Below are 23,153 nucleotides of genomic sequence, written 5' to 3'. Positions count from 1 at the left end.
AATAAAGTACCCACTGACAGATTTTGACTACTCTGTAAGCTGTGTTCACTGAACAAGCTCATTTTACTCCCCAAGAGTTAGGAAAGAAATAGAAAATGTTCGCTTAGAAAGCTACAACAGATTTTAAACAACTAAATCATAGAACTCATAGGAAATTTCTAGACGTAATATAAAACTACAGCGTGAAAAGAATGATTACAACAGACATTTACAGCAGTTCTTCTCCCTAGTCTCCTGATTCCCATTACAAAACCTGCAGCTGCGGAGACCAGGCACTGGCACCGCCGCCACGGAGCACTGGTGTCCCTCTTCCATATCCTCAGCCTTGGAGTGACTGGAAGGAGCTCCCTCCTCTCTCTGCTCCAGGGAATCCTGCAGGTCTGGGATAGCGTTGGCTCGCAGCACATCCAGGTAGAGCAGGTAGTCCTGGAGGCAGGCTGGCAGTGGCAATTCCCGGATGGCGCGCTCCGAGCGCAGGCGCTCGCTCCCCAGCAGGGCCCGGATCTCCAGGCGGCACAGATGGGACAGGGAAGGAAGGAAGGCTGGAAAATTAAACCCCAAGTCAAACACGGAGCAGCTCTTACTACACAAATATATTTACTAATAAAAAAGGAAACAATGAGAGAACTTAATCTAATTTTCTCCAAATAATCCCCTTTTGTTTTTTTACTCCAAAAACATCCTCATTAGCTTCAAACGTTCTAAAGGAAGTATTATTAAATGACATTATCACTTGGACAACTTAAAAATTATTACAGACCCTTTTAAAGAAGAATTTTCTTTGAAAGAAATCATTAACAGTGATGCCTAAGTGCAGTTTTTTAGTCAAATAACACATGGCCCGCTTTTCTGAAGGCTGAACTACGAAAAAATCCTGCACAACCAACTGAATCTTTTTGGCTGGTCACTTTTTGATTATATTTGATTTTTCTGGTTTGTATTTAATTACTGTCCAATGCTTACAAAACAGGACAGATGCTTCATTGGAAATACAAATCTAATTAGAAAAATAAAACATAACTAAGTCATACTGTCATCTTGTACTAAATCTCCCCACCTGCAGCCTGGAAGCTGGATACGTGGATTTTCCTGCCTGTATTCCTTACCAAAATGGCTCTTGGAAGTCCAAGTGAACTTCTCCTTGTATTGGGAAAGAAGTTGTTCCACAGTGGGAGGAAGTCTGCTCCAATTCATGAACTCCAGGACAAAATTAAGGACATCCTCACTCATGGAGAAAATCCTGCGTAACAAAGACTCCCCTAAAATACCTTTTAAAAGCACTTGTAGATTACTGAATAAAAGACCAAAAAGCATTGCATGTGATACACAAGGACAGTGAGATTCGTTCAGTCACTGAGTTGCAAACTTGTAAAACTCGTAGTGTGTTTACTACAGCCTGCAGAAAATACAAATATTTTGTAACTCTAAGTTTAATCGTGTAGTGCCCAATTAAATATAAAACACAACCAAGCTGCTATTTACATGTGGAAAAACTTCAGTAATAATAATAATTTTAAAATCCTGACTGTTGTTTAACACATTGTGTTAAACAAAAGTCTCAAACTGCATCCGTTTCCTCTCCTCCCAGCCTTGGCCCAGCTTCACTTCCCATTTGTTTCCCATCCGTCCTGACCGGCTTCTCCTATTGGAATTTCTTCTTACCGTGGCTGTATTAAAGTATTACACACACAATTTGCAGCTAAATTTGGGGGTTAATTAGAGATGTTTGATATAGATTTGGGAAGTGATGCTTTATTGCTGCTCTAGAGAAAGGCAATTCCCAGTCTGGCTTTCTTCCTAAATAAAAATGTTTTACTGTCTCCAGACATGATGTGTGAATGATTTATTTCAGACTTTCCACAACCCCTCCCGTTCCTGATGGTGGCAACTGATTATCAAGGGCCATCCTGTGAAAGCCCTGCTCAGCAGCAGCTTTGCACATTAGCGTGAGATGTTTAAGTAAATAAAGACAGGGCTCCCTGCTTACCAGGACCTGCACATGAAATTCACGGGGTTGAAGCCAGCCAGGAGCAGGCAGGGCAGCCATTCCTTGTATTCCTTCTGCACGGTGCTGCTGTAGTGGATGAAGTCCGTTAATTCCTCCTCCAAGGGCAGGGAGCAGCCCAATCTCAGGAAGCGCCGGAAGAGAGCAAATTTCTTATGGCACAGGCAGTGTGCCAAATTAATCCCACGCAGCGTGATCCCATATTTCAGGAGAACATCAATGAACTGATAATACCTGTGAGCGGGAGAAGGAACAGGGCATCCCATGAGCTTTCCCTCAGAAAGCACCTACCACTTCTTACGTCTGTCTTCAATAAAACACTTTCAAAATGGTTTTGTTAAAATCCTTTTGTCGTTACCCACCGCAACAAGGTAATAGGATAAGGACTGAGACTATGACTGGTGTTGCTTTCTAGTGATTAGGTGGCACATTACTCTGTGGAAGTGGTGACATTTGCTACCTGCCTCATTCACAGAGCAATCACCTGCTCTGTATCCCTTCCTAAATTATTTATTGTAAAGGAACACCAGGACAGGAAGGGAAAAATGGTGTCCGAGGATTTTTAAAGGCAGCTTCCTAGGACCAGGCCACAAACTAAATTCACTACTAACAAACCTCATTAAATGGCAGCATCTACGCCACAAATAAATTTCAATCCATGTACAAGAAATAATCTGTTAAAATCTGAGAGGATTCAAAACCCATTTTTGAAGATGTTTTCCTTAGTGCAGCACATGAGTCACATTCCAGGATTTCACATTAAGATTCCCAAGGAGGAATATTAATGAGTGTCTGCAAAAGGGGAACACACCGGAATTCTGGAAAAATATTCGATGATACAGTTGAGTGAGGAAGGTGGGAAACTACACATTTAAAGTAAATTAATTAAAGCAAATATGATGAGGAATAATTTCAAAATAGAAGAGGTTTGCTTACTGCTTTTGGAAGATCATGCACATGGGGGACCTGCAGTCAAAGTCCAGGCACTCCTGAGCATCTGGGCTGAAGCCCTGTTTGAGCAGCATTTCCAGGCACTCGCTGTCCCCGCCATACAGCGCGGAATACACGGGGCTCACTTTGCCCTTACCCTTGTCACAAATCCGGTCAGTCTTTGGAATGAGCAACTCCAGTATCCTGCAATGATTAATATGAAACACACAGTCATTTTTTCACAGGGTCACTGCAGCTTTGGAAGAAAATCATGGGTTTTCACTTTTGAATTTGCAGCTTTATAATTCCATACACAGACCCCTGGCAAACGTTGTGCTTTGGGCTGGATTTGGGCTGGAAAGAAGTATTTTAAACCAAACCAGGGACAGCTACTTCCTATTACCCAACAACTCTTTTTACAGCAACAGAACACGACTGCACATTAAATCCCATCTCCAAGAAAGTTTGGAAGCAAACTGGAAATGTGAGCTGCAAATGAAATTAATTATTAGTTCTGTGAAACAGAAAAATCATTCTATTTACAGCTCACACCCCAGGCCACATCACACTAGTGACAAACACCAGTTCCTTTGCTGCTGGAACTTACTTGTGCTGAGTAAGAGCTGCCAGTGATGTACCATCATTTATGTATTTAAGTGCTGACCATGTGTGAATCATGGAGAGATCCTTCTCCCCAATGGTCTATTCCCAAACTCTTGGCTCTCTGTGGAACTGACCTGTATCTCTGAAACTGGGCAAAGCTACAAATGCATCTCTGGAAAGATTAAAGAAACTGTTTTGTGGCTTTGGTTTTTCTGGCTGGTCCAGCTAATTCAATATTTGCATAGAATAACTTCTGCTACTTAATATAGAATTCTAATTAGCAGCTGTTCAAGTCATGTATAATGCATAATGCGATTATTTGTACTTTTAACTGGAAAAGTAATATGACCATGGAGTGAATTGATATCTGATTCAGCACTTTAAAAGACAAAAACATCGGGATTATTTTAAAGAACACAGCTTGCTTCGTGGAAGGTTTAATCCAGATGTAAATAACACTCGTCAGAACCTCAAACACTATAATTCATTAGGATATGGATCAAACCCAGGTTAGATGCTGAATTAAAAATCATATAACCATAGAATGACTGGGGTTGGAAGGAGCCTTAAAGATGATCCAGTTCTATCCCCTGCAAAGGCCAGGGACACTTCCACAATCCCAGGTTGCTCCAAGCCCCATCCAGCCAGGCCTGGAACACTTCCAGGGATCCAGGGGCAGCCACAGCTTCTCTGGGCAACATGTGCCAGGGCCTCTTCACCCTCACAGGGAACAATTTCTCCCTAATATTTCATCTCAACCTACTCCCTGTCAGTGTGGAAGAAACTACTAGGACACATTTAAAATACGAAAATAATCAGAACTTCTAAACTACAGATCAGTTTGAACAATCATTTTTTCTCCCTTTTAGGGCTGAACTTCCTCCTTTGGGGATCAGATTTGTCTTCTGTCTGAATGCCTCTGCAACCACCTACTTTGCATGGCCCATCTGAGCTGCTGCATGAATGGGTAACTGCCAGTTATCCTCGTTACAGTAGAGGTTTGGGTCTGCCCCTGCAGTCAGCAGCAGCTTCACACAATCCAGGTGTCCCTCCTGTGCAGCAATCAGCAGGGGGGTGGCCCTGTCCTTGGCCTGGCAATTGATGTCTGCGCCTGACACAAAACAAAACCAAAGTCATGTCCATCAGTCATCATCTTCCACAGGGTGGCTTCAAACTCAACAAGTTTTCCACAGCGATAAGGAAATAAAACCTCTAATACTCAAAATGATGACATGCAAGAGCAGAGCTAAAATTGCATTTAGTGGGAGTTGGTGGAAGCGTAGCGAGGGAAATGAAGGATTGTGGTTACCGTGGGACAGGAGCAGCCGCAGACTCTCCAGCTGGCCGTACTGAGCAGCCACAAACAGAGGGGTAATTCCAAAGTCATCACGACAGTCCTTGCTAGCCCCTTTCTCCAGGAGCATTTGCATTATCTCAGTGGAACCCTGAAATAAATGCTTTTAGACTTAACCTGCAGGAAAGCGAGGAAATTACATAACCTGGATTTCCCCACATGTCCCAGACAGAAAGAATAAAACCCACAACATACTCAATATTCTGAAGATGCACTAAAAAATTAATGGTAAAATAAATTAGGCAAGTTCAAATTGATCACTTTTGCTCATTTACATGATGAACTCATTTGTATGTGTTAGAATCATTAAGCCAACATATTTTTAAGTACAAGTTTATGACTGCTAGGGTAGGTTAGGAAAAATTACCTGACAAAAATGCAATAATTATTAAGGAAATGTTTATCCTCCAGAATACACCAGTTACATGGAAATTACAAGATGTGCTCACAGGTTACCTGAAAGGAAGCTTGGTGCAAAGAATTCCATCCAGACCAAGAATGAGAACCTTCAACATTTGCTCCATGCTGGAGCAGAAACTTGACAACCTCTGCATGTCTATTTTCAACAGCTTCCACGGAACAGTAAGGAAAAAAAAATAAAAAATCTTATTGAAGAATTTTAAAAAGAAATAATTTAAGTATCTGGATTTAAAAGTTCAAAAGGTCTCATTGCCAACTTCCAGAAACAATAATCATAATTAATTTAAACTTGCCCATTATATACTTAATTGCCTTTTATATTTAGATCCCCAAAACAGTGTTGGAGAATAGAAATTATGCCAAAACTCCCCCAAACTTGGAAAAGACTTGGAAACAAAGGTAACATGGCACCCATGACGTCTGGGTACAGAGGCAAGTAAATCAATAAATGTATTTAATCAGACGATTTAGACCCTCAGGATTCACCATAACAGAAGTTTTAAGCATTCAATTAGGTCAAACATAAATCACAGAAAAAATGCTAAAATAATGGACGTTAACTGCCAAACCAGGAATGTCAAAAACTCAGTCTTTTTAGATCAGAATTAGGGAATAATTGTAGAAGTCAAAAAAGCCTTGAAACAGCCTCATACAGATGTAATTTTGAACCTCCAGAAGTTTATCTGTGCTTGATGCAGAAAACCAGTTTGCTTTTATAATTTTGTTTTAAAACACTGTCTGAAGTAGATTTACCCATAAACAAAAGGTTATTTCCACACCCACTCCATCTCTAAGTCTAAAGCCCGGTGTTTAGGCCTACAAAAAGACGCCACATGGCAGGCAAGAAAGAAACTCTGGTCAGTTTAAACTCTGAAAAACTTGAGTTTAAACTGGTGAGTTTAAACTCTTTGGGATTTCAGGGAAGCTCTTGTCACCTAGGAAGAGCGGAGTAATGGCGGATTCAGTGGTGACATTGTTGAGGTCAGCCCCAGCCTCCAGGAGAACTCGGAGACATTCCACAGAGCCATGACGAGCCGAGAGGTGCACCGGACACAGACCTTCGAATGTCCTCGAGTGGATGTAGTCCTCAGCTGGAGCTGCAGAGGAGCATAATGAAGGGAAAAAAGGGATATTTGGCCGTGAAATATAAAACACAATAATTTTAAGAAAATAACAGATTTATTCTGAGATACATGGCCTGCGGAACACCCATGAACGGCTGTTATCACCTCAAGTATCACCCATGAACTGCAGCGTGTCAACTTCTCTTTACCGCAGTTGGGAAACCACACAAAAAATCCCCAAACAAGGACAGGATAAATCTATGTAACTTGTATTTTCTATGGCAGGGTAATTTAGCAGAAAACCACACTATTTCCCATTACGTTTTCCTTACCTGTATCAATGAGCAGCTTCAGGCACTCACTGGAATTGTGTGCTGCTGCTTCGTGGATAGGCAACCACCTCCTGTTATCCGGGACATCGACACTGTATCCCCGATTAATCAATTCCCTCAGTATTTCAACATTTCCTTCTCTGGCTGCAAGGCCCACGGCCGAGCACCGGTCAGAATAGGCTTCCGTGAAATCCATCCCTGGCAGAGAACTCTGCAGGAGGAGAAAAGGACTGGAGAGGGAAAGAAAAAGAGATGTGTGTTGGTACAATATAGATACGGGAGGGAGGGGCGTGTGTGTGTTTTGCAGAGGATTTGGTTCGGTTTGTATGGAGATGGTGGTTTGGAGGGGTTAGGGGGAGGTAGTTGCTTGGGGCGGGTTGGGGAAGGCAGTTTGCGGGTTTTGAGGGGAGATGGCTGTGGGGTCTGAGGTGAGGTGGTTGTTTGGAAGGTGTCTGGGGATTTAAGGGGAGGCCGAGTTGGAGGAGAGATGGTTGTTTACGGGGTTAAGGGGTGGTTCTTTGTGGGGTTTGGGCCGAGGTGATTGTTTGGAGCAAATGTGGTTGTTTGTAGGGCTGGGGGGCGAGGCGGGTGCTTGGGGGAGCTTGTTTGTGGCTTTGGGATGTGGCGGCTGGTGGGTTTTGGGGAGACGGTCGTTTGTCGGGTTGGGGAGGCCGTCCGGGCCGACGAACGGCTCCCCGGCAGCGGCCGGCCCCGCGCGGTCCTGCCGCCGCACCGGGGCCGCCGCCTCCGCCCGGGGCCGCCCCGCGGCTCTGCGCAGGCCCCGCCGGGCCGGGCCGCCATGTGGGTGTTCGGCTACGGCTCCCTCATCTGGAAGGTGGATTTCCCCTACCAGGAGAAGCTGGTGGGGCGCGTCCGCGGCTACAGCCGGCGCTTCTGGCAGGGCAGCACCGACCACCGCGGGGTGCCGGGCAAGGTGAGTCGGGGCCGGGGGGAGCGTGGCCGCCGCGCCGGGCCCGGGCCCTGAGCCGCGGCCGGAGCCGCCCGCAAGGGCTGCACAGAAAGCCACGAACGACGCGCTTTAAAGAGGGCTCAGAAATGCCCTCGTTTGTCATTTAGGGCGTTGAATACCCTCTGTGAGGGGCGGGTGTCAGGCCGTGCACAGGGAATAAGAAAAGCCGGAATTACTGATCTAAGTAACCCCCACCCCTGCTGTTTTTTAACTTATTTTACTCTCAGGTAAAAAACCATGGATTAGGAAATAATTAAAGTTCTAAAATTGTTCACAGTTTGGAAAAGGAGAAAAAAAAAAAAACCAACAAAAAACAGGGAGAAAAAGAAGCTAAAATTCCAAGTGAGCAGTCCCAGTGTCGTGTGTTTTTAAGCCACCGGGGTGAGGATAAGGTATAACCAGCACCCAGGTAACTCCACTGTAAACCTGAAGCGGCTTTAAAAGAGAAAAACATCGGGATTATTTTAAAGAACACAGCTTGCTTCGTGGAAGGTTTAATCCAGATGTAAACAACACTTGTCAGAACCTCAAACACCATAAAATAACTTGCACAGAGCTCAAAGACAACGGAGCTTGAGCCACCACTGACACACGTTAAAGAATGGCAACGAGGAAAAAACAGTTCTTACAATTATACAGCAGATTACATGTTAGCTGTATTTTAAAAACATTTTTAGAGGGTTATTCCCAGTAGTACAAAGAGTAGTTAATTCAACTGATCAACAAGCATTTATTAATTTGTTTCTTAATGTTTGTTTTGAGTAGTTCCCGGCAAGACAAGGACTCTGCAAAGCAATTAATTAAATATCCTGCCCTTCCTCAGGCAAACAGATCCTTTTCCATCATACAAACCACCTGAACATGAAGTTCTCCTCAATACTGCCCTTCATATTCTATCAAATTAGATTTAAATGAAATTTAATGAATTTTGGCTACAGTTACAAACATTCCTAGCAAGGACAAGAAAGTTGGTTACCACCACAGAATGTCTCTTTAATCCATGATTCACAAAAGTCACTCACAGCAAGTGCACAAGTCAGAGAACTATCAATGACTCTGGAAAAAACATTCCAAAAGGAACATCGAAGTTATCTTTGATGCCTCATGGATACAGACTCATTCCTCCTCAGGAAATAGGAATCATTCATGTAACTTTGTTGCCTTATTTTATCAGTCATATCAGGAATAAATGGCTCACGCTGGGAGAAAACTAATTTGATGCCAAAAATAGCAATTTTAAACTGCAGATGTAGTTCAACATAGGGTTTTATGTTTTAAAGTTTTATACAACTTTTAAAGTTTTATACAACAAACTTCAACGATTTTATTTCCAGTATTTATAAACTAGCTTCTTACTTTTTCCTACAAGAATTAACTTACTGGGGAAAAGAAGCCATTTGCAAGGTATCCTCCCTCCATCCAGTGAGGCTCCAAGGGCTCCTTGAGGACAGTTTTACGTTAATGAAACTATTGATTATCACCGTTATTGTATTGTTAATTAATTGTCACTGTTTTAAACTGCAGTAGGATTGAGTCTGGACAGCACATGTAAAGCAAGGACATTCAAACCCATCCCCATTTCTGACTGCCTTTAATTTTTGTGTCATAGAATTCATTTTTTGTGTCAACAGAGAATTTAACATGTTGTTTATTTTATCTAATACACATTAAAATCTACTCTCACAAAATACTTACGGTGGATCTGGAACTTACTAGAATTGTGCTGGATTAGTTCTCTGAGTATTTCATCCCTGTTCCTTGTGGTTTGTTTCTTTGTTTTTTCGGGGGGGTGGGATTTTTTTTTTTGTTTGTTTGGTTTCGCTCATGATTTAGGGCAAAAGCCTCTGACTGAATGATGATTTTTTTCTTTTAAATTTTAGCCTGGAAGAGTTGTGACCCTGGTTGAAGATGCTGAGGTACAGTACTGCTGCACAGAATGTCCTGTTGCATTTCCACTCGTTAATTTTTGCTTTTCTAAAAGCAGATAACTGTCTTATCTGTACGGAAAAGTTCTCTCTGTTCTTAGAGATCTGTTATTACCACAGGGATATTTTAAAGTATATTCTGGAATAGTCACTTTTGTCTATCCAGTTGTGAGACGCAGAATTTGATATAAAGATATATAAAACATACCTGATTTGATATCGACTTGGAATGGTAAATGTAATTGCTTTAATTTCAGCTTCACAAAGGTTTAAGCAGATTGTGAAGGCATCTCAGCACATCATACCAGCTCAGGTGTGTAACAGGTGTAGGTGACCCTCACGTACTTGCCAAACTGTCACTAAACAGAAGGGGCCTGATCAAAATTCCCTCGAATTCAGCATTTTTTAAATTTGTCATTTTCAGACATAAATTTTATGAGGTCAGGGAGAAACTCTGTGTCCTTTTTGCCAGCTTCTTAGTGGGCTGCACCGAGTCTGTTTACTACTCCAAATATTAACAAAATAAGAAATCGCTCTGTTGGAAAAACCTCAGCATGAGCAGAAAGAGGATGATCGGTGTTTTCACTGATAATTGCCTGGATAAAGCAGCCCTTTTATTTTGGGACTCTTAGGACAGTGCAAAAAGCAGCAGAAGGGCAGAAAATCGGTTTACCGAAAGTTTTGCCTAAATGCAATGATTTCTGAGTATCCTTTTAACCAACTCTCCTCGGCCAGGGGTGCGTGTGGGGCGTTGCCTACAGATTACCAGCTGGGAAGGAAGGAGAAGTGAAGGCCTACCTGGATTTCCGGGAGAAGGGCGGCTACAGGACCACCACGGTCATCTTCTACCCGAAGGACACATCGGTGCAGCCCTTTGACGTGCTGCTGTACATCGGCACCCGCGACAACCCCAACTACCTGGGCCCCGCGCCGCTCGAGGACATTGCGCGCCAGATCCTGGGCGCCGCCGGGCCTAGCGGCAGGAACACGGAATACCTGTTTGAGCTGGCCAACTCCATCAGGAATCTCGTGCCAGAGGATGTGGATGAGCACCTCTTCTCCTTAGAGACGCTCGTCAAGGAGCTTTTGAACAAGCACCAAAATCTCAACTGTCTATAAAGCAACCTCTTAACAACCTGGGTCTGTCTTCTGAGGAGAGGTTTTGTTGGCCACGAGTGTGTGACAGGGAGGAATGCTCCTCTGTATTGCACTTTCCTAATTAATACCGCATATCTTAATTAATGCTGCATTCGGAATAGGAGTTGGTTAATTAAAGCTGCCAAAATCATGCTTTCGGGAATCCAGAGAAAGGCAAGCAAGGAAAGTGTTCTGGGTTTGAATTTGGTATCTTTGCTTTTCATCCAAAGACTACACCTAGAGACAACCACTTAAACTTCTGTTTATGTTTTATTATTATTTCAGATTTAAAATAAATATTTAGAAAATTTTTGAGGTCAAAATCAGCATGCAAGTTCCATAGACTTATGTGATAGTTTGTTCTGATTCCAGACCACAATGCAGGAATTTTAAGTGGTTGGCCTAAATTGTGTAGTAGAACATTTATATCAACATTCACCTCCCCCGAAATGAAGTTATGCCACTGAATTAGTCATCTCACCCTTTATATGCTAATTTACCCTTAAATGCAGAGGCTAAACCATTTTATTGTAAAGGAAATAATTCCTTCCCTTGGCTGCTGTCAAGCCCTGAAAACCAAAGCTCTGGGTGCTCTGACTCAAACAAGCCATAACCTATCAGTGCCTCATTTTCATTTTTAATCCTGATATAAAGAATAACCCCAAAATATTAACTCAGAGCATGACTTGAAGTCACAACACAGCAAGAACAGAAACTCTCATCTCTGTTACTTCAGGTGCTGTTTGGAGCCCCATCTCTTTAAAAATCCCAGCTCCAGGGATAGATTTTTGTTTCAGGGATTCACCAACAGAAGGTAATTAAGGAAGGAACCCTCTTTCCAGTAACCTTAGGGGAGTTTCCCAAGAGGATTGGGAAGCCCCTAGTTTAGGCCAGTAGGCTTCCTGATGCAATCCATCAGCACACGGAAGAGTTGTCTGTCCCAACATGGATTTGTCTCCCTCCTCAAAACTTCTATTTTAATTAACTTTCAACCAAGTATATTTTTATATCTTAATATAAAAAGTCTTGTTTCGAACACCATGTAACGTCCTGTTTTCCTGTCCAGGGAATGTGTAAGTTTTTAGTAGCAGCCTGGAAGCCTGGATTCTGCATCAGTAATTGCAAAAAAAGTGTGTTTTTTCCCTAAAAAAGGTTGACCCTTTCTCTTCTTTACATCTGATTTATATTTGTAAAGGTAAAAATGTGCAATGGGCACTCTCTGCTTTCTTTAAAATCCTTTTTAGATTTAAAAATTCCTTCCTCAAAGACTTAACCTTGTTCCTTAAAACAGGGCAGGGGATGCTTGTGCTCGGTAATGATCCAGAACCATCAGGGCTGATTTCCTCTTTAAAATGCTCATGATTTAAGTACTGTGATTCTGTGTAGCTCCACATTCTCTATCTTTAATTGGCTTTGTTGGCTCATTTGCTTCCCAAATCCGTAAACCATTGCAATAATACACTTCCCTGTGTGCGTGTGTACGACTTCAGTGCAATAAAAATGTATTTCAATGACTACTGGGGTCAGAAACTTCCAGAAATGTTATGTTTAAAGTGTGTCTGTGTGGGGATGGACATCAAGGTGTGCGTTCATTGCACCTCGCTATAAAACTGCCGTTGGGGCTGAGAATGACAACGCAGGGGCTACTATAAACTGTGCCACATTAGGAATTAATTAAAGCATGGGAAATATAAATACATACATTTGCTTTTGTTTTGTGGGATTAAAGCCACTGCTCTGCCCCCAGCTTTGGTCACTACCAAAAACCACCCAGATGTGTTACCTCAAAAATTTTAGGCCGTTTAGGCATCGTTGGGGTTTTTTTTCCTGACCGGTTAAACTCAATCTGTATTTGTGCAAGTACAGATTTTAGATCTGTAGGCTTGCTACACAACCACGCTGCTTAACCTGTTCTCAGTGTTTGGGGAAACAACAGGCACCTCCATGACTATCAACAGAAGATAATGCAGAGAGCAGGGAGAGGGAAATCCAGACTGAAGGGCTGGACTCCGTAATCTCCAAGGTATTTTCCAACCAGATTAATTCCAAGGCTCTGTAATAAGGTGCTTCTCTGTAGCATGGCCAGTTAATTTCCTGTCTTTCCTTCAGTTATTTATCTGCTCCGTGTTTCGCGTGGATCAGATGGGACTGGGCTAACCTGCTCTGGTGTGAAGACTGCTGCCCCCCTAGGGTTCTCAGGTGTATAGATACACACACACATACAAATACACACTGTGTGTACAGAGTAACACACAGAGGAACCCTTAAAGTGCTCTTTTACACTCATAACCTCATACCTGTTGGTGATGTTTAACCCTTAGTGCTACCACTAATGACCGAAGTTAATTATTCGCATCCCATTCCCCCCATTCATTCCCGCATTCCCCCCCCGCCTCTTACTCGCCCCCATTTTAACCCTCCCTCACTTCCCTCACTCCCCGCTCGCTAACTCGCTCGCTCACTCACTCACTCATTCACACTCCTCATTCCCACTTCTCCCTCACACTCATTCCCTCACCCATACTCCTCATTCAGATTCCTCACTCCCTCCCACTTCTCCCCCCTCACTTACTCCCTCCCTCCCGCTCCTCACTCCTTTCCCGTACACGCTCACTCACTCGCTCGCTCGCTCCCTCCTCAGTCCCCTACCCTGCTCCTTCTCTCGCTCCGTGCCCGCCCGGCCCCTCACCTGTGGCGGCGGGCGCTGCCCCGGATGCCGCTGCCCGCGGCGGGCGCTGCCCCGGTTGTTGATCGCGGCTGCCGGAAGCCGACGTGGCGGCGGCGCGGCGCGGCCTCGGCGGAGCCGCCGGCCGGCATGAGGGGCTGCGGGCTGCGGCCGCCGAGCCCGGCCCCGGCCCCCCGGAGGGGCTGCGGGCCGCGGCCGCCCTGCCCGGCCCCGGCGCTGCTCTGCGGGCTCCTGGCGGCCGTGGCGGCGGTGGCCGAGGGCGGCCGAGCGCTCCCGCAGCTCAGCGACGACATCCCGTTCAGGGTGAACTGGCCCGGCACCGAGCTCAGCCTGGTCCGTACCGCGCCCGGCCGGGGGGCCCGCACGGCCGCTCCGCCCGGGGAGGGGCTCTGAGCCTCACCGCCGCACAGCGGGGCTTGCCTGGGGCTGGTCCGCCGCCCGAGGGAGCCCGGCAGCGGGGAGAGAGTCCCGGGGGATTCTGTGCCGGAGGCGGCGTGGGGAGAGCTGGGGGTGAAGGGGGATGGCTGGGCCTGGGGGCTGTAATAAAGGTTTGAAATGGGTGGGCAGGAGTGAGGGGATCGGAGAGGATCGGGGATCTGGAGGGAAGCAGGAATCTGGAGGGGATCGGGGATCTGGAGGGGATCAGGGGTATGACTGGAAGTAGAATGTCTAAAGCAAAGGCAGCAGCGAGCAACTCCCAGCCAGGTTAACCAGCAAACCCCAGTCTTGTGGTGTAATTAAATCGCAGGAAATACTCTAGAGCACCACTCAGGAATTCAGGGGTATTTCTAATGAGTAGCATTAAAAAGCCCCTGCCTGGCTGATCCATGGGTTGGTTGTTTTTGCAGCCGAACACTGGTGTCTTGTACAAGGAGGACAACTATATCATCATGACCACTGTGGATAAAGAGAAGTACAAGTGTCTCCTACCGTTGATAGCCAGTGGCAACGAGGTGAGTCCAGGCGAGTTATTCTGTAAATATAAACTGTAACTGAGCCTTTACATTATCAGTTTTAATGTCGTGAAATATCCTTTTGTTGCAGGAAGAAGAAAAGGACTATAAAGGTCCTACTCCAGGGGAACTGCTGGAGCCTCTCTTTAAGCAAAGCAGCTGTTCCTATAGAGTATGTTACTTCTGTCTCGTTCATTAAATGCCAGTTAAAAGGTTACAGGCCAGTCCATGTCAAGGTTTAGGGTAGCAAGTGAGATACTAATACAGTCTGAAACAAGGTCTTTACAACTTTATGTCTTAATATTGGTGACAAAAGTCTGTGTGGATAAAGATGTCAGAATTCAGATAAATGGGTTGCTATGGTAGCAGTTAAAAATGTGGATTTTTTTTTTTTTTTTAATTTAATTTTTTTCCTTTGTTTTATCTGTGTGAAAGTCAAGAAAGTCTTCTCTGGTTTGTTTGGGCAACACTGAGACCACTCGCTGTGCTCTTGTTTTTGAGGGTGCTCCAGCATTTTGCTGCAAAAGCCAACATTTGGGTGGTTTTGTGGTGTGTAAATACATCTAAAGATAAGTTTTAAAATATATTTTATTTCTAAGATTGAATCTTACTGGACTTACGAGGTCTGCCATGGGAAACACATCCGTCAGTACCACGAGGAGAAGGAAACGGGGCAGGTAGGCTGCTCACAACCCCCTTCTCCACTTCTCCCTTCTCTCCTGCTGAACTCCTCCAGCAGACTTGAATTCCCTGAAAAAGCTTGGAGAGTGGTAACTGATGTTTGTTTTGATTGTAGAAAATAAACATCCAAGAATACTACCTGGGGAATATGATAATGAAGAACCCGTTGTCAGAACCAGGTGTGTTTTAGATTATTTCATTCTGCTGATGTTAATGAATTTTTTGGGTTTTAATTATTCCTATCTAACCAGTTTGAGAGCCTTTTTTTTTAGGGAACCCGGCAGAGATCCTCAGAAGTATTCAGGTGCCTCGAGTGGGACTTGAGTGGAAATGAGGTCGCTGAGCCCCAAACTCAAAGAGCAGTTTAGAATAGCTGATTTTTGGAGATTTTTTTGCATGTAATTTAGTTCAAAGAAATCTTCCAAATTCACAGACGAAGTGTTCATTCAGGGTTGATGGAAAGAACAGAAACAGGAGAGAAAGACATCACCTGGGCTGGGGTTTGTTTTGTTCTAGGCTAGTGTGTAAACGGTGGACACCACTGTTTTCCTAGAAGTGGTTAACTGGAATGCTGCAGTCCTTTGTGGGGGATTTAGTGCTGTTCATGCCACTTCTGGATCCCTGGCTGCAGCCCTGAGTTAGTCAGCCTGAGATCTTGGTCCTGGAAAGAAACAGGGCTTCAGAACCTGCGTTGTTTGGCCTTTCTGGGTGAGTGGGTGGAGCACCTGTGCAGAGGTGCCTGGTTCCGCTGCTGCACAGAGCACAGGATGATTGATTCGAGTCGCGCATTTCGTGGGGCTGGGTGTTGAAGTGTGATGGTACCTCAGGTCACCGTGGCTGAGTCTGTCAGGCTGTTGTCCCTCTGCCCTTCCTGCTTAGGTGGCAGATTGTGTCCTGTGTCCTTTCCCTGCTTCCTCTCTGGCAGCTCCTGCTCCTCCCAAAGCACCTGCCTGTTTCCTGTCCAATTCCCACCCTTCCCAAACAGCTGCAGTGACGTGTTCTCCAGCCCTGCCTTGGTGTCAGGGCTGGATTTGGCCTGTCCTTCCAGCTCCAGGTGGTTTTGTGATGAGCTGATGTGTATTTTACTCTGTTTGCCGTGGGCCTCAGATCACTGGTTATTTCCTTTCTTTCCTCTTTTGCACCTGCAAGTGGCTCTTGGCAGTGTATAAAGCACCAGCAAATACACAAAGCAGAAAAGCTCCTCTGTGAAATTCCATTTTATTTCGAGTGCACAAACTTACCTCGTTCTTAATTATTCCCTAGATCAAGAAGAGAAGGAAAATTCCAAAGATGGTGCAAAAGAGGCAAGTGAAAAACATCTATTTTAACTTCTGGCATCAATAGTGGAGACAATCTATATATGATCATAGAATTCCAGAAGGGTTTGTGTTGGAGGGCATCTCAAAGATATCCAGTGCCACCTGCCATGGGCAGGGACACCTTCCACTATCCCAGGTTGCTCCAAGCCTCATCCCGCCTGGCCTTGGACACTTCCAGGGATGGGGCAGCCACAGCTTCTCTGGGCAACGTGTGCCAGTGCCTTCCCACCTTCACAGGGAGGAATTTTTTCCTAATATCCAATCTAATGAGAAGATGATGTAATTAGTCCCCTCCCAAAATTATTATCAAGAAATTAAACTGTTCCTGAGCTGCACTTCCCTTGCTTTTAATTATCAGTCCCAGCTCAGAAAATTTATTTAGTCTTGCTACTCAAATTACTTACTTACACATAACAAAGCCCTACAGCACAAAATCCCTGAAGAGATGGAGCTGACTTGCTGACCCATCCCATAATACTCAGTGCTTCCCTTTCCCCTTAGAGAGCTTCCCCACTTGTTTAGGCCCCAAAACTCAAGTTGCTGCTTCTATAGCAGAACAATGGGAATACCCGAAGGATGCTGGTGTTCGGAATTAGTGAGAGCAGGTTTGGCCTTATTGCCAGTTGCCCTTCATTTTCATGCTGAAATGAAGTTTTTGTGTCTGTGGCCTTTGGAATAGCCCAGGGTGGTGGTTGTGTAGTGATCTCAGCAATACCCAGGCCTGAGGAGCATTTTCAAAGTCATGTGGGGGCAGAACATGGCCTGTTCTGGTGGCAGTGGCAGCTGTGCCTCTTGGAAAGCCAAGAAAACAAAGTTTTGCAGTGCAGCTTTTTTTCCTTCAGCTTCAGAGGAAATAAAGTCTTTATTGCCTTTTTCTTGGACAGTATTTATGAGGTACTTGCCATGTCGGGATTTCCTGGAATCTCTTATCAGGAAAAGGCATGTTGGCTCTTTATCTCGTGAATGTCTTCACTCAGGGTAGAGCAGTTTCTGGGAGGAGTCAGTGGCCTGGGACAGGGTGACTTGGCTTGAGAGCCAAAGCAGGTGAGGAGCAGAAAGGTCCTGGATCCCTGGAGTGTCCTGACCCCAGAAAGCACCTCTGTCTTTTAGCACAGACCCCTGTCTGTTCAGCACTGAAAACCTTCAGCAGCTCGAGCAACACGGGTAAAAAAGAGTCAGTTTGTGGGTTTGGGCATTTTGGGAAGCCAGGAGCTCCAGCTGCTTCCAGGATAGACACTTTATCACTTTAGGGAATTAATGTCTTAAAGAGGGAGCTGGATGAAACACAAAGGAACAAACCTGAAGAGAGCGGACTGGAAGGCGTGACAAAGTGGGATTTACTTTGTATACACCGTTAATTTTGTTAGCCACAGCCATGGGTGGTATGGGATCCTCTGGATAAGGAGCAGCCTGGGCTGGGAATGCTGAGAGGTGTAGTGCAGGTGCCAGGGTGACTTCGCAGGGTTTTTTTGGATTTTTTAGGGCCTGGTGCTGCAGGTGATGAGCCTGGCAGACCCAGTCTGGGTGAACACCAGGACAGGTCTGGATGTTGCAGAAGCACTGGGTAGCCACAGAGGGTCTGGTTTTAACCTGGTAATGCTGGCTCTGCCCTGAGGAATAACATTTTTTGTTTCAGAGGAGTCTCGGGAGCTCTCCTGTGGTTATGACCTGTTCCTTTCCCTCACCTAGATCCCCACAAAAAACATTGAAGGGCAGATGACGCCCTACTACCCCGTGGAGCTGGGCAATGGCACTCCCTGCAGCCTGAGGCAGAACCTGCCCAGGTCCAGCACAGTGATGTACATCTGCCACCCCGAGGCCAAGAACGAGATCCTCTCCGTAGCAGAAGTCACCACCTGTGAATACGAGGTGGTGATCCTGACCCCGCTGCTGTGCAACCACCCCAAATACAGGTACAGTGCCCAGGACAGAAGTGTATCTTCCTGGTATTTGAAGACTGCCGATACAGTACACTTTAAAAGTCTGTAAAACCAAAAGTATCTTCTGCAACCATAACCTTAACCTTGATTTCAGCTCCTCCCAACAGGAGGAGGTCTCTAGAAGCCATTTCCATTGTGGAGAATTCACAATTTCAGTGTTATTTTCCAAAAATTAGGTGTAGGCTTCTTGTTTCCTCCCCTTCCCTGAACTGTACCGTGTATCTGAGGGACCCCCTGCATCTTTGGACTTTCCAAGGGGTGTAAAGAAAACTGCAAAGGGAATGTGCCATACAGACAAGGGGGGATAATGGACAGGATTCCTGGATTTACGGAGGTATTGGAACAAGTGAGCATTTAATCACTGATCTGAAACAGGTCACAAGGTCTGAAGGCAAAATCCTGCATTTTGTAAACACTTTGCAGTTGGAGTTACTAAGTGCCGCTACTTTTAATGCTTGGTATCCATTGTAAATTTCCTCATGTGGATGGGTTTGGTCATACTCTGTTATCTGCTGCACTTACCTGTGGCACTGTTACCTGTTTGTTGCGTGAGTCTTTTAAGCCTCTGTAGCAGTAGAAAAAAACCCAGAAAGTGCACAGGGAAATTGTTCTGTTGCTTGATAAGGATAAAATCTGGAGCTGCTGCCTCCTTCCAAAGGGTAGGCATAGAAGGGTTCCTGACCACCAGCAGGAAACACTGAAAATAAACGCACAGGATCATCACTCCTCCCCTTATGTCACCTTGGTAAAAAAGGAAAGGTGGAGGTGGCAGCCTGAGAATGCTGCCCAGTGACTTCACAGGGATCACAACTCAAATTCCTAGTTCAGTGCCCTTTTTTTCCTGTTGTGTGTTCCCAAAACAGCCCCGAGCAGTGCCTCAGCCTCTGGGGCTTTCCCTGCACACCTGGCATCTCATCCAGGGATGCACCTGCACCACCTGAGCAGCAGCAGATCCAGAAAGTCGGAGCGCTGAACTGATGGCTGTACTTGAAGGTGTAACAGTGACATGTTCTTACCTTGCTGGGCAGGTTCAGGGCTTCCCCTGTGAATGATATCTTCTGCCAGTCCCTGCCAGGATCCCCACTTAAACCCCACAACCTGGAACAGCTGGAGAAACAGCAGGAAATGCTGAAGATGCCTTTTAGGAGGGTTAAGGAGGTAGGATTTGTTTCATTAACTTTCCATCTTTAAGACATTTTATAAGATGAATGTCAGTCTTTCATTGATCTTTAAGCTTGTTGAAAATAATCTGTAACTCACCCTATTTGGAAGGAAAACAAAGCAAGTGTGGGAAACTGATTTGAATTTTTGTAGCCTTTATAGCCTACAGTTCACAAATGTGTGAAGGTTTTGACTGGAATTTTCTTTTGGCTAAAATTGACCAAAACAGCCAACGTGATTTAGTGTTCAGAAACTTCATATAACTTGTAAGACTTTGTAGGGGACTTAATTGTATCCTTTAATTGCAGGAAGAAATGCCTTCAACGAAAGAAGAGAAATTCTCTTCTATCCACAAGCCTGTGGCTGTTGGGAGCCACCAGCTGTTAACAGTGGGGACAACCCACATTTCCAAACTGACCGATGAGCAGCTCATCAAGGAATTCCTCAGTGGTTCCTACTGCTTCCATGGGGTGAGCAGCAAAGCCACATGGAATAAAGCTATGTGGAATACATCCTAATTTATGTACTTGTTTAATTTTTATCTTTAACTTTTCTGTTGAGATTTGGTTTATTTGAGCAGACAGCGAAATGAAAATAGGTAACAGAATTAGCCATGAAGGATTTTCGTTAACTAACTGATATGGAGTACTACGGCTGAAACAGCTGGTTTAGGGTCTGCGGGGAAAAGGATGGGTTTGTTTTGGGGCTTTCTGTTTGTTTTAGGGGTTCTGTTTGGTTCTTTTTAACACTGAGGTTGTTCCTCTCCCCAGGGTGTTGGCTGGTGGAAATACGAATTCTGCTACGGCAAATACGTTCACCAGTACCACGAGGTGTGTCCAAAGACTTCTGTTAGTTCCTTTAAGTTCCTGTTAAGAAAATACAATCCTCTGGACACGGTGTAATGATAGTTATTCATGTTTTAGGATAAGGAAAGTGGCAAGACCTCCGTGGTGGTGGGTACGTGGAGCAAGGAGGAGCACATTGAGTGGTCGAGGAAGAACGCGGCCAGGACCTTCTACCTGCGAGAGGACGGCACCCAGACAGTCAGGTACCAACCAGGCTCTGCCCTGCTCTCACACCTGGGACACGGGGCCCAGCCCTGCGACATATGGCTTATGAACAGATAAAATAAACTGCCAAGAGCAGCACGTTCAGATTTCGCCCCCAGTCAACATCACAAATAAGGAGTTCAGCACTTCGGATATGGCGCAGAGGAAAATCTTTCAACTCCGAACAACTCTTTCCCTCTGCAGTAACTGCAATGCAGCCTATTGCTATGTAATAGTATAATAGCTATATAGAATGGCAGTATAATAGTGTAATAATATATATAGTATGTATATACTATATATGATAATACTATACTGTATAATATATATAAAAACATACAGTACAGTGTAGTATGGTATCATAATATATTTGTTACTATTTGTTTGTATATTAAATACTTGACCAATGATGAGGTGCTGCATCGCACCACTGAACTGCCTGCTTTAAGATTGTGTTCAATACTTCCAAACTCTTCCATTCTGATCTTTTGTGGCAGGATGGTGTCTCATTTCTATGGAAATGGAGATGTTTGTGACTTGACAGACAAGCCAAGGCAGGTGACTGTGAAATTGAAGTAAGTGGACTTTTTTTACAAAGTGATGTTTTGTGTCTATTTCCTGGATCAGAGGAGAAAGCTGCTGCCGTTGTCACCAAGCTCAGAAGACAGTATCTGACTGAATGAAATGCTCGTGTTACAGTGTGCTTATTGCCTATCAACCCCCCGATTTCTCTTCTATTTTCAGATGTAAAGAATCAGACTCTCCTCATGCTGTGACCATTTACATGTTGGAGCCTCATTCTTGCCAATACATCCTTGGGGTATGTACAGAGGTCAGGGCTGGTAGCAGAGCACATCTCCAGGTCTATGTTTAAGGTGGCCCCTTTCTCCCAGTGACTCTTCCCAAGATTCCTGCAGGGCTGAGTTCATGGTTTGGTCTGTCTGTTCCAGGTGGAGTCTCCAGTCATCTGTAAAATCCTGGATACAGCAGATGAATACGGGCTCCTCTCGGTGCCCAGCTGAGGACAGCAGAGCCCCCAAGGCCAAATCCTGGCATTCCCATGGGAACAGTGTCTGTGAGCTGACAAAGGCCTCACCAGCACAGCTCTCCAAGCTGAGGGACTCGTGAACCACTTTGTGTATAACTATGTGTATATAAGAGCTTATTGATAAACTTTTAAAGATTAAAACCTTGTCTTGCACTTCCTGCCTGGCTCGTGTGTGACACGTTCCCCCCTCGTTGGTGCCATTGTTAAGCTGTAAACTCAACTCAGAAAAGGCACAAAAACAACTGAAGCTTCAAGGGAGGAGTTCAGCTGTCAACAGAAAGAAAAGGTGGAGCCAACACTTCCTGCTCAGGAGACACAGCACCATTCATGGTTTTCCTGCTGTTCCTGCTTTCTCCAAACACCGATGCTACCTCACTCTAACTGCTGGGAATTGTATTCTCCTGTCACTGTACCTCACACCTCTTCAGTTGCTATTTCTGGACAGTTGATTCCCAGGACATTTCATTTATTTATTTATATTCAACTCTGTAGGGTTCATCTTCCTACAGTTACTTTGCTGAACGTCCTTCCTGCCACCAGGTCCAGTTCCCTGTAGTGTCTACCTTGCAAAGAACGTTTGGGAAGTTTTAATCTGCTGAATTCCTACAAGTAAATTGGGAGGGATCAGATAAGTTGAAATACTGCTGACAGGAGGATCGGAAGTAGATTTACTTTATATTTTAAAAAAAGTTTGTAATGACCGACACCCAGCAGAGCTTTGAATGTTTGGGGCTGTAGCAACAGTGCCCAGTCGGTGCGTGTTGGTCACTTCCATGTGCCCACCACATTTCCTCTTTTCTGCAGCCCTTGTGCAAGGCACAGGAATTTCTGATGGCTGTGGGGAGGAATCTGCCAGTCATGTGGCACATGAGTGGGCAAATAATGCCCAAAATACTCCCCTGAGCTGGTGGACTGTTACAACAGAACCTGTTTTAGTGTCTCACCAAGCAGAAAACCCAAACAGCAGCAGCGGTATGATTTGGCATTTAAATTGACTCACTGCTTCTGCTCATATCCTGATTTGTGAGGCTCAACAAGGTGGCAGAGGGAGCTGGAAAGGAGGAGGAGTCCTTTACATAGATTATTTCCCCAGGGAAAAGCCTTGTGCCTAGATTCTCCCATTCCCAGCCTTCCTGCCAGCCAGAGGCATCAGCAGCCGACACAGAGTAAGAAAAGATGAAAGCATTTCACCTTCTGCTGGCTGTGCAAGGGGCTGGCTGGATCCCCTCATTACGGCTCCGAGCTGCGCAATCCCTTGGGAGGGTTTTATTTTGGATCAAGACTGCCCTGATGAAAGGCTGGAGCCACCCAGCTCTGGGCAGCCTCAACATCCCTCAGGCTGTGCCAGGGAAGGGAACACAGCACAGTCACTCTTCCTGCACATCCCTCCTTGTGGTGATTAGATCTGAGGGCAAGCTGAGAACAGTTATTTTGTGGAATGTCAGAATTCCCCACGTGGGAGGGAACTCCCTGGCAGGAGGGGGAAGCACACTCCTGGCTCAGAAGCCACAGCACCTGGTGCCCCCCAACAGCAGCTTTTGCCACGGTGTGAGCAAACGGGCTCTTGCCAAACCCA

General features: G+C 45.1%; 3 protein-coding genes across 6 annotated transcripts; 2 read left to right on the top strand and 1 right to left on the bottom strand.

Annotated features, from left to right (window-relative positions):
* Nucleotides 1–40: 40 nt before the first annotated feature.
* On the bottom strand, nucleotides 41–13,482 carry ASB3 (ankyrin repeat and SOCS box containing 3). Of its 4 annotated transcripts, XM_040057732.2 has the most exons (11): nucleotides 10,402–10,526; nucleotides 9,059–9,118; nucleotides 6,709–6,938; nucleotides 6,248–6,409; nucleotides 5,349–5,461; nucleotides 4,848–4,983; nucleotides 4,472–4,649; nucleotides 2,942–3,139; nucleotides 1,988–2,239; nucleotides 1,107–1,240; nucleotides 41–542 (listed from the first exon to the last, which is right to left on the bottom strand). In XM_040057732.2, the coding sequence occupies exons 2-11, from the start codon at nucleotides 9,073–9,075 to the stop codon at nucleotides 196–198; spliced, it is 1,767 nt and encodes a 588-aa protein (XP_039913666.1). In that variant the 5' UTR covers nucleotides 9,076–9,118; nucleotides 10,402–10,526; the 3' UTR covers nucleotides 41–195. The 4 variants fall into 4 exon arrangements, with proteins under 4 accessions (XP_039913666.1, XP_039913668.1, XP_039913669.1 ...); XM_040057734.2 differs by lacking the exons at nucleotides 9,059–9,118; nucleotides 10,402–10,526 and adding an exon at nucleotides 13,430–13,482; XM_040057735.2 differs by lacking the exons at nucleotides 9,059–9,118; nucleotides 10,402–10,526 and adding an exon at nucleotides 13,390–13,413.
* CHAC2 (ChaC glutathione specific gamma-glutamylcyclotransferase 2) lies at nucleotides 7,478–12,255 on the top strand. Its single transcript, XM_040057737.1, has 3 exons — nucleotides 7,478–7,642; nucleotides 9,559–9,594; nucleotides 10,339–12,255. The coding sequence occupies exons 1-3, from the start codon at nucleotides 7,508–7,510 to the stop codon at nucleotides 10,720–10,722; spliced, it is 555 nt and encodes a 184-aa protein (XP_039913671.1). The 5' UTR covers nucleotides 7,478–7,507; the 3' UTR covers nucleotides 10,723–12,255.
* Nucleotides 13,454–21,739, top strand: ERLEC1 (endoplasmic reticulum lectin 1). The gene is made up of 14 exons (XM_040057736.1): nucleotides 13,454–13,759; nucleotides 14,275–14,379; nucleotides 14,471–14,551; nucleotides 14,979–15,056; nucleotides 15,176–15,239; nucleotides 16,324–16,364; nucleotides 18,069–18,292; nucleotides 19,348–19,477; nucleotides 19,789–19,950; nucleotides 20,251–20,310; nucleotides 20,404–20,528; nucleotides 21,027–21,104; nucleotides 21,274–21,349; nucleotides 21,480–21,739. Exons 1-14 carry the CDS (start codon nucleotides 13,454–13,456, stop codon nucleotides 21,549–21,551), a joined length of 1,602 nt encoding a protein of 533 aa, XP_039913670.1. The 3' UTR covers nucleotides 21,552–21,739.
* Nucleotides 21,740–23,153: the final 1,414 nt, after the last annotated feature.

Source organism: Hirundo rustica, chromosome 3 (assembly GCF_015227805.2).
Source record: "Hirundo rustica isolate bHirRus1 chromosome 3, bHirRus1.pri.v3, whole genome shotgun sequence".
NCBI classification, from domain to species: domain Eukaryota; kingdom Metazoa; phylum Chordata; class Aves; order Passeriformes; family Hirundinidae; genus Hirundo; species Hirundo rustica.
The sequence above is the reverse complement of the archived record's forward strand: the minus strand, read 5'-3'. Positions and strand labels throughout refer to the sequence as shown.